The following is a 14,052-nucleotide window of genomic DNA, read 5'->3' as shown; positions in this document are numbered from 1 at the left end:
GTTTGGTTCACAGGAAGGGGTCCAACAGCCTTGATCAACCACTTACAAACACAGCTCAGCAACTACAACAATGACCCAATGCGTTTTAAATAACTCCACCACTGTGTATTACAGTTCAGTGATTTTTATAGTAATCTTATTTAACATTCTTACATTGCGTCATGCAAAACTTACAAGTGCAAATTCATTCATGCAAGGTGCAATTTCTAAGCAGTAAACAGATTTTCCTATTCAGAGCATTAATGGCCCAAAACTTTCCGTTCTGCTACTGCCAAGCCTCCAGCTCCCCACCACTGCTTTTGCTGTTTGTAAAGGAATAACAGCTTATGTCTTACCTGAAGAAAGCTGTTCAACTTTAGTGTAGTTTGAACAGAGTATGTCATTGACCCATGCTATGATGTCATGTCTGCTCATAGTCTCCTGGGTTATTGAGGTAGAGTACACATTGACTGCCATTCCCCAGCTGAAAGAAAAAACAAGACATAAATAATGAGATGTTGTACTTGCAGTTACTGTACACAGCAGTGCATTGACTCCCCCTCTTGCTACAGTCCTCCAGCATGCTGTGCCAAGCAAATTCATGTTATTGAACAACTGACCTTAGCTTCTATGGGCAAACATTCACAGAACCTCATTTGTGCAACTAATAAAGCTTACACTGAAGCATTTAATCTTGCTTTTTAAAAAGTGTTCCAGAAGAGAAACATGAATAATCTCTCTAGGTTTGTGTTATGTTTATAGTTGTTGTGTTATTCTTGTGGTGATGAGCCTTGCACAATGGTTTATTTGGTTAGTTTTATCTCACTATAGGCTAGTCATTTTACTGCCCCTTTGCCTCCTGAATACTTTGCAAATATAAACTGTGACTGTGGAAATGTTAAGGCATGTACGTTTGGTGTGAAACCAGTCATCTGTTCAAGTGCTACTAGGGCAGTGAAGTACAGTACCTATACTGCAAGGACAGTAGTCTCCTGGTAAGTGAACCCCCCTCAGAAAGCAAGCAAAGCGTTCTCTAAAACGGAGTTAGTCATCAGACACAATATGAATCAATAAATACATATTTATTACTTGTCATGACACACATGCATCAACATATGAAATTAACTGAATAAGTAAGAGAAAAGCAATAGGCAAGTGTATGTTAATAAATAACAATAATAAAGTAACAGACAAACTAATGTTAAGAAACTAACTGTCAAACTAAATTAACACCACCCCTACACATGTTAAATGCAGCAGCAGCTCTAGATTAATTATGAATACCTGTACAGGAGCAACACTTAAAACATGCACATTATTTAACAGAATGGTGAAACAACTCATCAGAACGGGAAACAAAAATTGTCGCCGACTTGTGTCTGATTCAGGTTTTTTTTCCCAAGAGCTCGAACAATGTCCAACTTTGTGTAGCAAGAGAAACCGTCGCTTTTCGCAGTTTGTTTACATGCCATTTTGTAGCAATGAGGTGCACTCGTGGAAATCAATAAATCAATCAGTGTGCCTCAAGACACTCCCGAGATGACAAGTCACTTCTGGAAAGACTGAATAAACCATTTTAATTTAAGTTTGATGATAATGTTATCAGGTTACAAAACAGTACTGTATCAGTTGTGAACAAATCGCTAATCGGTGCCACGAAGTCGTCCTTTTACGCTAAATTCTTGTTCCTTGAGGCGGAGTATTTACAATGAGAAAAATCTGTTTAACCGCAAGGGGGTTCTCTTAGGCGAAGTGTTCTCTTAGGAGGTGTTCCTATAAGCAGAGACTACTGTAGTAGCCCCACAAAAAGGAGTTATAACCAAGGACAGAGATAGAGATAGAGGTACATAGATGGGTGGGATATAAACTGGATTACGCAGCAGTCATCAAACCAGACAGAGCTCTACACCAAAAAAACTTTGATAACTATGCGAAAACATTTTCTGTTATTTATTTATTTATTTATTTATCTATTTATTTATTTATTTATGCTGTATCAGCTATATTTAAACAACATATATAAAATTGTATTTACTATCCAACCTTGCCTCACATTATTTTGACTGATTTATATATAAATATGTACTGCAGACTCAGTCATAGTGGAGAATTAAATGCCCCTCCAGGGTTTCGGGCATTATAACCCCCTGTCAGTAACAATAGTCTTCCTGAGGGCCATTAAATTTTCCACTATTAGAGTCTGCAGTACATATTTAATATGAGTCAGTCAAAATAATGAGAGGCAAGGTTGGATAGTAAATATGACTACATAATGTAAAGCCATAAATAGTTGCAAGCCTTTTATTATTTCTGACAGAAGCCAATGCTGATTGTGTCTCGCTTCCCAAATCCAAAACAGCACCTGAAACCCCAGGTAGAGCAGTATTTGCCAGCTCTAGGTTGCGTGCGCGTAATCTGGACTCAATTTCTCTTTTGGTTTCTTTTTTTTGGACATCAGAAAGAAACTTAAGCATTTTAAATCGAGGATCGAGAGCAACTGTTAGCACTTGCACAGACGTTCATTTATTTTGTCAAAATAATTCCACACGTCAGACTGAGGCCTTTTACCACTTGCCATATTGCAATGTCTGAATGAAGCGGAAGAGCAAAACACACATGATGCTTATTTCCGGCTGTTTTCAACAATGTCATTTCTTGCAGCAGACACCACATTTTATTACAGTAGCCTATTACTAAAATAAACCCTGCATTATTTACATACACAATGTATTATGTACTTTTTACTTTGCAAAAAAACTGTAATAAAAAAACACACAATACGCAATTCTGACGAATACAAATATTTTATTTTTGTGTTCGAATACATGTAAAAAAATATTCGTTCAGATATTTTTCTCATCCCTACATTTTAACGTCCATTTACTAAACTACGTTTTTAGTCCAACTACTAAAAACGTACAGAAATATCTTTAAGTAACTTTCATTTCTTACCGGTAGGCCTACTGTATTACTGTGATAACAACTATGTGTTTTTTTATATTGTAATCTATTGTAATGTTTCTTTGTTATGGCTTAACCCAGAAGGTTGAGATGCAATGTTGGGTCTATTTACAAAGAAACATATTCAATATAGAACACAGTAAAACATCGCAATCCAAAACATGGGAAGCGGCGTCTTCGGAAACATGAACCATTTATACCAGGATCCAAAGTTAGTTCTGCCGGCAAACGGACGTGTTTTGCAGAATACTTTAATTCAGCTCTACAGGCAGTGTTCTACAGCGCCCAGTGCTGTAATGGGGGGACCGGTTTTACAGCTGTGCCTATTTGCTTTGTTGCCCCAAGAGTTTCTTGAAACTTAGCTTGTGCTTTTGATATCTCTACTTTAAATGGCTGGGCACTTTTGATAACTTGGCGTTTTTTCACATTTCCTATGTGTTTGTTTCAGACACATTGCACAATAACACAAAGCAAATTAAATATCTACTTGCTGACGTCAGCCCCCTAGCAACAAGCCTGCTATGTTGTTGTTGTGAATGGATTCTTTCAATGCAGCGTGTCTGTGCATTTGAGAAAGGAGAGGAAGACCTATGAAATTAGTTGGAGACTGAAGTTGATGAGAAGCAATTACCCTCCACTGTACGAATTAAAACGGTGTGCTGCTTTTTATACGATGTGTCTCTCGCTATATGGCAGCCCTCGATATATAGCGGATTTGTATTGCACCCCAACACCCGCGATATATATCGAGTGGGTGGTGTATAAACATTGACATCAATAAAGACATTGATTATGGATTTCTAGTTAAAATGGTTGTGAAAGAAACAATTACCACATTTTACCTAAACAGTGTAATGGGGGAACAGGAGAAGAGTCATTGAAATGTATGTAATAACCTAATGCTCTAAAATGATTGAATTAATATCCTGCTTCCTAATTTGTTGTAGTGCTCTTTTTAATTCTGAAGCCTTGGTCATGTCAAGCGGTGAACAAAAACAGGATAAACTGACCCTGTTTCATTTTTAAAACTTGCACTACTCTAACCAGTGTGTCAATAAGGCAAGCTTAACATTTTACATACAATCACTTTCACTGTAAAATCTCCACACATCTATATGCTACTCATTCTAATTGTGATCAGACATACCGGCCTGAGTACAATAACTTTTACTTCAGCACCTGAATACTTTCAAATGTTGTGCTTTTCCTGGGTTATAAATTTACTGGAGTCTGCCTGTTGAGTAGTTTGGTTAACATGCTCACCGTTGTAGCACAAATAAAAATACAATTTTATAATTTAAGATACAGTACAGACCTAATGTCAAACATATCCCACATGTACATGTACAAGAATATTGGGCCCAAGTAAAAGCAACAATCAGTCTCTCTTTAGTACCACATGGTGGTGGAAATTTCAGACATGACTGCATCTAGAACCAAAATAAGCAACTGTGCAGAAAATGAATTAATTTCATCGTAACAGACAACTACAGTTAGTTTAAAACATATCAGCTTACAGCAGCAAGAGCATGTTTGGAGTATCCACCACATGTATTATACCCAATTTTAACCCCGCCAACACACCTCTGAATTTAAACAGAATTGTACCATTCACAGTATTCAATCACCTGGATTGATCGTAATAGCCATATAATGTAGAGGATGGACAACCGAGACAGTTTACTCAGATTATGACAGACACATCACATCATAAAATAATTTGTGCCAGAGTTGCCATGGACAAAATTCATATCAGTATTCCTTATCAGGGAAACCTGTCACAGCTTGAAATGCAAACAATATCCTGTTTCCCCAGAGTACTTTATATTCTTATCCAAATCAGCTGAAAAACGTGTATTTAGCACCAGACCAAGCCTAGTGCAATGACACTGCAAGGAGCAATGCAGTGACTAGTGACAAACATGCACTGCCTTGCTGAAGCCTTAGCAGCAAAAATGTGCCCTACATTATCTCGGTCTAAAACCCATAAACACCAAGACTAAGAAATATAACAAATAATGCAATTCCAATAATTGAAACATCCCACCCTGCTGCCTGCACCAAGCTTTGAGACCAGATTATGTTGTGGAGGTAGAGATCACTGCAGGCCCTTTGTTCCATCTTTTCCATCCCCTGGAAAATGTTTCATACAATGTACAGTACAAATCTCATTGGGCTCACTGTTTGGTTATGCAGTAACTGTGGGGTCTATGCACATGAAGATATTGGAAACTTTTTACTTTTTTTTTTGGTTTTACTGTATATTTCTTGGAAATCCTCCTGCACAGCCATATGGTTTCTATAAACACGCACTGAATAGAAAGCCCACATTTCCCACTGAACAAGCAGGATCATACATGTAAGAAACTTTTACGTAATAAAGGGGATTTGGACATTTTGCTTCAATATGGGCTTTATTGTGCTAGTCAGGGCTCAGGGCCTGAATGCAGGAGGCAATAATCTATTAGTTAGCATGTCTACAGTACACAAGCAACTAAGTGGCTTGCCGCAGGGTTCTCTCTCACCAAGGTAAGTGCTAAATTGAAAATACATCAATCAATACATTGAACTGTGCTTAAGCCATAACCATAATAAGTAACAGCAACAACATTGTATGCAACATACATCTTCATAGCAGCAGCCACGAATAGAAGGCATGCAGGTAGAAGAGTTTTAAAAAATCTCACTGCTGGCTCCTGCAGGACACCAGACACTTAACGCAAGCCCTGACGGAGGCCCTTATTCAGTCCCTGGGAGAATAGAGCCTGTGTTTTCTGAAACAGGCTCTTCATTTATGACTCGTGAGAGTCCCTCTTATTGTTTTTAAGGGATTTTTTTTATAACTTGTCGTTAATTCACATTTTGTTGCTCCTATTTTAAAAATCATTGTCTCAAATTATTCCTGCTGGACCTGCCAAAGCTGGGCACTGCTCTTGCTAGTAGCACAGCTGTGCTCCTACAGGAGCAACAAAACACAAATACCACTGTTTCCTATTGCAAGTGCCCAACATTTAGGCCTATACCCTGTTTCCACTGACAAGTGGGCTGAGAGGCCCCAGGCGTTGCCTTTCCACTGAAGCCTCTGCAGGCTGTACCAGTGTGATATTTTGGCCTTGCAAGATATCTGAATCTGTCCCCAAGCCGATCAAGGCTGTTGTAGGGGGCAGTGCAAATCGAGGTCCACAGTGCTGTCTACTATTTCAAATAACTATACACTTGCAATTGTTTAAAGTAGTACACAGAAAATAGACCAGGTAATATGTTGTACCCATACAGAATAATATACAAATTTATTCAGCATAGTAATAATAAAACCTGCACTGTACCTGGTAAAGTAATATATGATTATGCTACACTGTTTGTCAGAATGTACTATACAGACCTGTTTCTATACCGTGCACATTCCTGGACCATGGCACTGCAGTGGAAATCCCATTCGGCCTGCTTGTGCCAGAGTCCTGCGCGGTCCGATTTTTACGACCCGCTACTACAGGACCCGACCCGAACCGAACCGCAACGTCTTCTTACCTGCGACCTGACCTTAATAAGACCTGCAACCCGACCCAAACCCGCAAGTGTTTGTCCTTTACCGATTGCCTGCGTCGACTGACTCTCCCACGCTCTCACGTTCATACACAGATATCTCTACAGTTCTCCACAGATTGAGTTTATACAATAGGCTATACGACGTGGTAGCTCTAGTGATCTTGACATTTTAATATAGCAACATATTAACAATAATCTCTGCTTACTGTACTATAAAAAATACTTGTCTATTCCTTTCGTGCCACCAGCTGAAAGGGAGCTACACCTGTACTTTCAGAGATTATCTACCAGTTTTGTGGTGGGCGTACACAAAAACATGATGATAGGTTTCACAAGCAACGAATACAGTTCATTATTTTCATTCGCTGCGATTCCAAAATAATTCCACACTTCTGATTTCTCGAACTATTATCCATTACATGATATAAAACCTGCGCTATCTTATTTCACCTCGTCCACATACATTTTTAATATCACCAAGTAGACGTGATAAAGGATCTTGCGACGTATCAAACAAGCGTCAAAACAAATCGAGAACACTGCTTAGTCAGCTGACTCCTCCCTAATCGTCTCCTGCTTTGGTGCATGAAATACATGTACCTTTTAATAGGTTATTTGGGAAAGGGTTACAGACAAATATGCTGAAAAAAGGACAGAAAACGTTTTTTGCCAATTCAAATTCTGACTCAAGTCTGACCCGAAAATGACATTTTCTGACCCGCACCCGAACCACGAAAAGTTCACATTCCGACCCAAACCCAACTTGCTTTGTGACCCGCAAAGCGAGTTGGGTTTGGGTCGGAATGTGAACCCGATGCAGGACTCTAGTTTGTGCCGTTGTTTCTAAGACATGAATTGTTTGCGAGCAGAGCAGCATGTCTGTGCAAAATTAAAAGGATGTGGGTACCCTGTAGGTGATGTAGCACTGATAAAACTAATATTTTGACTGATCTAGATAGAAATCTGCTTGGTATACTGTAGATGACAGGATGAAACTGGAATCAGATTACAGCTTGTTTTAGATACCAAAATGATCCTTTACAGTCTGTGAAACCTAATACCAAAACCTAAGAGTGTAACCAGGAGTGTCCATCCGCCAAAAACTACTTTGTGTAGGGGTTGCTGAGTCACAATGAGGTGAACTAAGGATAAGCACAGACGGTTTACCCCAACCCAAGATAGCACACAGACCGTGGCAGCGATCCCTTTGGGCCCCAACCCAAGATCAGCTACTAAACACGATCAGGATTCGAACCAGCAAACTCCTGATTGTAGGACTTACCCTGCACTCAACCACTTGGGATCAACTCTAATGCAATTGCAGAACTAACATGGAAACAACCACCACAAAAATAAAACCTCTACTACAGTACAGCAAAGGAAAAAAAAAAAGAAATTACAGAACTGCAGCTGTGCTATTTTTAAAATCAGCCCTGGTTAATTTGGTCTGCAGGTCACCAATGACAACTGAAAAAAAATACTGCAATGATACAAGTAACGGAACCACAAAGGAAATTTAACTAGTCACTTGGCACAACCCTATGGGAATGCAAAGCCACAAAAGAGGTTGAATATCTACTACCGTCATCGGCTGAAATATCCCTACTGTACATATTCAACCATTCCAATTACACTGTTACACATGATTAAGGCGGCTGTTTCTAAGGCGAATAAATACATTTAGGGCAGGACTAACACTGAGCATGCAAAATCCCATTGTAGGTTGTCAGCCAAGTAGAAGTAATCCCCAGATTAGAATATTCAGCCCATTGTATTGAACTGTTTTCCCACTTACATTGCAGGACCAGATGCCACTTTACCCTCCTCCTCCACCTCTTTCTACAAAAAAAACCACACATGGTTCCCCAACGTGGAAACAATGGGAATCTCCTTCTTCAGGTGAGCCCTGAGGCACTTTGTTGTCCTCTCTCTCTCTCTCGGGTGATCAGGCTTCCAGTGAAAGAGTATCAGTATTCTGTACCTCTGGGAGACTGGGTCAGACTGCACCAGCTGGAGCAACTGTGGCATCTTCAAGGAGTTCACATCCACAGCCTGGCTTGTACCTCTGGTTGATGGATTGTTATCAGAGTTGTATTTAATGCAATGCACCAACCATATCTAGCTTTTATCTTTGAGACTACATTTGAATGCACCCCATCTGCAGTTGCTTGGACCCCTTTATTTACAGAAGCCTTTATTCACTTTCAGATAACCTACCCATATATATTTCTGTATTTGTGATCAAACAAAAAGGCCACCCTAACGGCAACTGTATGCTAAAAAAGGAACTTAAACTTGTTAAATGTGTTACTACAGTTTCCTGGAGGAACCAGAACACATTTGGGGAAGAAATCTCGACCAACTGAATTCCCAAAATGCAATACACTTCAAAATACTGGTACTCACTACACCCAATGAACTGCACTCTTGCCATACCAAAACACAATAGCGAAACTGTATTTTCCAAAGTTTTACAAAGTTTGACTGTTTTACTAACAAACATCAAACTGAAAACCTACATCTAAAAACACATATGGTTCCATTAATTCAAACTATTTTTTTGTAATAATTTAACATTGCTGTACAGCACAAATATACATATTGTACACCCTGTAAGTCCCCATTGTTAAAAGTATCAAATTCCACCAGTAGAGCTATATTTCAGTCTCTCCTGGTTTGCATCACGCTAAGTAGTAGACAGGATGTCAAGCACCCGTTCTTTTTTAAAACACATCCTTCCCCATTAAAGGATAAATAGCAAGTCAAAGTTCCACAACAAGGAATCTACAATTACAGTACATCATACATGCTACAGTCCATAGTACTTAAGTGTCAACAGGGAGATACTATAAAGTATATTAACTGTTGAGTCTTTTTTTTAGGTACAGTTTATGCAGCTGACTACACATTAACTCATTCATATTTTATTATAGCATTTTACAGCACTAGGGAAATCACCCTGGATTGGCTCAACCACCTACTTGTGTTTATCAGGATTATCCTAAAAACAGGTGCATGGTGCAATACAAGGGCATCCCCTTGTGATCTACAATGTTCTAATAAAATCCAGGAGTGGCAGGGTCTAAATTGATTATACAAAAAATGAATAGGGGGCATCAGATGTTTTCATCTTTTCATAAATAATCAGTGTTATGATCAACAGTGTGTCAAAGTTTAATAAGCTTTGTACCAGAAACAGCTGAATCAACTGTATGACTTATAACTTTCACATATGTTACAGGTTCAATTTCAAACTAAAACTAGAGTTGCTACCAACTGTAAAGGCTTCCAAGCAGTTATCGTGAAATTTAAGCGCATTGGTTATTATAGATGAAACGTTATCATCACAACTGTGCTAACTGTGTCAATTTTGGCACAAATGAGAAGATTTTTGAAAATTGCCCAAAATTCTTTTTAAATCCAAGATGGCTGCCACACCATGTGACCAAAACCGCCATATTGACCATGACACAACATCCCATAGTCCTCTACATCCGTGTCAAATTTCGTGCGTTTTGGTGCAACCGATAAGAAGTTATAGGCAGTTTTATAGCCAGCTGCGTAAGTTGATGATGTCATGCATCACGTTTGACCTTTAGGAGAGGTCAAAGGTCGCGGGCAATGACATTTTTTCATACAGCACATGACTTCCTATACGTGTTCCATTATAACTATGACCCTGCCGGCACGCCCTAGGAGTTAAAATTTCAACGTAAATTCCAATATGGCCGCCGCGCTGTGTGAGCAATCTGTTTCAAACTTCAGCAGTTATTACTTTCCAATGGTCAGTGCAATTGTGTTGACAATGAAGAGCATAAGTGCAATGGTGTTCTTGTTATTGGTTGCAAAAGTTTTTTTACAATTATCAATATGGCCGCCAAACCATGTGACCAGTACATCATATCACCAGTAGTTCACGTGAGTCTCTATGGTCATATAAAAAGTTTCATGACTGTAGTGTATTGCACCTTGGATTTATGCACGAATGTATGAAAATAGAGCCGTTGTGAAACGGTTATTTGCGCACCGCGGCCATGTTTTGTAACGAAAAAGCGTGGATTTTACAAACGGTAGAAAGGACCTGGTCATGAACATGCATGCCAATTTAGGTGTCGATTGACGTCGCGGTTTAAGACAAGAAGATTGTTGAATATTTGGCGCCAATCCAGCGTAGCGGGCAAAGTAATTGTGCAATCGACCTTGATTGAACATATGTTTTTATAGGCCATTGCTGCACTATCTGCTGCCATTGTCATAATTCCACCTTAAGTTGTTTTTAACGGCAAGAGTTTTGAAAAATTCCCAAAATTTCCACGAGATCCAATATGGCGGTCGAACCATGTGACTTTTTCATTTGGGGACGCCAGTCTGGTTGTCCAGCCATAGGCATCTACTTACGTATGCGTTTTCATAACTCTGCGATGTTGTTTGTGCGGAAAAATAATAATAATAATAATAATAATAATAATAATAATAATAATAATAAACAGCAATAACAATAGGCTTCCCAGCCTTTGGCTTGGAAGCCTAATTAATATCAGACTCCGAAAGACGCAGTACATATAAAATATATTTTGAATTTGAAATAAGAATGAAAAATGGAATTATGTAAAACCTAGTAAGTAATGCTGTACTGTATGAACTGTATCTGACAAAACGCTGTATTTTTGATACAGTACGTGTAACAAGTGCTGGGACAAACATGGAATATACATGTTCGGATATACATTCAAGATTCAGACAATATTCAAATGTTTGTTCAGTTGCAAAATGTTATACATGCAACACTGTATTAAAAAAAAAATCATCCCGGAATAGGTTGTGAAGGCCTTACTTTATCCTAGGGAATTATTATTATTATTATTTATTTCTTAGCAGACGCCCTTATCCAAGGCGACTTACAATTATTACAAGATATCACATTATACAGATATCACATTATTTTTACATACAATTACCCATTTAAACAGTTGGGTTTTTACTGGAGCAATCTAGGTAAAGTACCTTGCTCAAGGGTACAACAGCAGTGTCCCTCACTGGGGATTGAACCCCCGTCCCTCTGGTTAGGAGTCCAGAGCCCTAACCACTACTCCACTCTGCTGCCCCTACAAATACAAAACTATTATACCAAACAGTGGTTATATTTAAAAAAAAAAAAAAAAACACACGTGTATTTCTGGCAAAAACAATACATAACAGTGGCGGCTGGTGGCCAAAAAGAATATATATATATATATATATAAAGCGGCCATTTTGAAAAGAGCTTTAAAACAGTTTAAAGTTCTAAAAAGTGGTCAGGATGTTAACAATGAAAAGGAAAATTACAGGTACGTTATTTAAATAGTTGTAGCAACACGTGGGGACGTATAACACTGTATTTTTAGGAACCACGCAACTTACTCTAAGAAATATTAGTTAAAATATTCAAATATTTGTCCCAGTCAATTTTGGGCCTACACGATGTGTATTTGCCAGTTTCGTAAAAAAAAAAAACAGTTACAAAAGACAGAAGAATTTAGGAGTGCCACAGCAGTCCAAACAGAAATGAAAAGCAGAACAAAAAAAAAATGTTTCTTAAAAACACATCATTAAAATCCCACACCGCAAGAGTTCAAATGCCAACAGAAAAACCATGTACAGTAATATTTCTCAGCACTGTCAACACCTCCAAGAAAAAGCTAAATTGGGCAGAAGGGAGCCTTGCAGCTCAGAATTACAAGGCTGGGTCACAGATGGGTTGCCACCATTCCAAACCACAGTGCTCTCATTTTGTCTGCTGCTCGCTTCCTGTTTGGAAAAGATAAAACAATGTAGTGTGCTCGGCACCCATGGAAAGGCCACAAAATAACTACTGGGAAAAAAAATTTAACTTCAGTTCAGCGCCACGTCAAAGTAACAGTTCAGTTCCTTTGTTATTTTTTGTTTGTTGTTTTCTTAAATATTTGCTTTACTAAGAAAAGCTTTTTTTAATTTGGTACAGTTGTCTCCATGTATAGGAATCCAATCAATCTATTTTATATAGCGCCTTTTATAGTGGACCACCATTACAAAGCGCTGGAACACCTCCCAAGAGAACACTTCGGCTTATGGAACAACCTTGTGGTGAAACGGAATTTTATCATTGTAAATGCTCTCCCAAAGGAACAGGAACTTTATTTAAAAGAACACCTTTTTGGCAGAGATAGCGATTTGTTGCAAACCGATTCAAAACTGATACAGTACGGTTTTGTAGCCGATAACTCAAACTCAAACGGTTTATTCAATCTTTTCAAAACAGACTTGTCATCACGAGAGTAATGAGAGCTGCTGCTGCATTTAACATGTGTGGGGCGGTGCTGTGTTAACCATTGTGTTAATTAATTATTGTATTCATAATTACTGTAAGGGCCGCTGCTCAATTTCTACCGTATGCAGGGGTGTTTTGTTAATTTTGTTTACTATCATACACTTCCTTATTACTTTTTTGCTTACTTATTCTATTAACTTCATATGTTGATGCATGTGCGTCATGACATAAGTAATAAATACGTTTGTATTTACTGATTCATACCGTGACTGGCCTTGGCATAGTGTGTCCAGTGGTCAACTCTGTCTAACTTAGAGAACACCAGCTAAGAGAACACTTAGCTTGCTTCCCAAGGGGTGTTCTCTTAGCCAGAGACTACTGTAACAAATGGATTTGTCTCAGAATATTTTTGGTTGTTGTTTATTATCCCACCCTTCCCCCCCCCCCCCCCCCATACTGTCATTTTCAAAAGAACAGAACACAATGTACAAACTTGAAATTAAGTTGAAATAGTGGCAATTGAAACTGGTTAAAGGTAAAACTCAAGAATTTAAAAACAGATTGCCTGCTAACAGTACAATTTATATTAGTGCTGTAAGTTCCTGTGAAAAATGTTCCTTTCCAAAAATGTAGCTGAACTTGATTTGTATGTACTGCCACAAAACGAAAGAAACATGTACCTTTTAACAGACTTGATACTAGCAAGAGCCAACACTCACTGCACTATGTGTAGTCTGAAAGACAGATTTCGATACCTTGTATTGCAACTCTACCCAGCTGTTCTTTCGGGGGAGGGGGGTGAGGATACACAGCTTAGTGTCTACTGGATATGGTTCACAGCTGGACACAATATTTGAAAATCCTGGGAAATAGAAATACTTGATCTTAAAAGCTCCACCTATGGATTTTACTGTTCCCTAATTTTATACTGTCACTGATTGTAAAGCTTGGTTTAAAGGGGCGGGGTTGCTAATTGGCAAGTCATTACAGCACCACATAAAAGTCACACATGGACAGCACAGACTTGCTGTTCTGAATGCAAGGATTTGGTTGATCATTATTCAACGCCATTACATGGCCGTAACAAAGCTGGTAATTCAGTCACTTATCAGGTTTCACAAAAAATACCAGGACAGGGAACAAAAAAAATAAAAATAAAATCATATTCCAGCTGCTGACAATGTTGATTCGTGAATACAGAAGATGGTGCACTGCTGCCACCACATAACTTCTCCGTGATTAAGTGGTTTTTAAAAAAGATTGGCCAAATCAAAAAAGAT

General features: G+C 38.6%; 1 protein-coding gene across 3 annotated transcripts in view; it reads right to left on the bottom strand.

Moving 5' to 3' along the window:
• The window catches only part of LOC117400421 (microtubule-associated protein RP/EB family member 2-like), a 50,698-nt gene that overhangs the window by 11,065 nt on the left and 25,581 nt on the right, over nucleotides 1-14,052 (bottom strand). For all 3 annotated transcript variants that reach the window (XM_034000365.3, XM_059022115.1, XM_034000364.3), the window contains one exon: nucleotides 336-463. In XM_034000365.3, the coding sequence (XP_033856256.1) occupies nucleotides 336-456 (121 nt within the window). In that variant the 5' untranslated portion in view covers nucleotides 457-463. The remainder of the gene's footprint in view (nucleotides 1-335; nucleotides 464-14,052) is intronic.

This window comes from Acipenser ruthenus, chromosome 4, assembly GCF_902713425.1.
Source record: "Acipenser ruthenus chromosome 4, fAciRut3.2 maternal haplotype, whole genome shotgun sequence".
Lineage (NCBI taxonomy): Eukaryota > Metazoa > Chordata > Actinopteri > Acipenseriformes > Acipenseridae > Acipenser > Acipenser ruthenus.
Note: the sequence above shows the minus strand (reverse complement) of the source record. Positions and strands in the feature narration are given on the sequence as shown.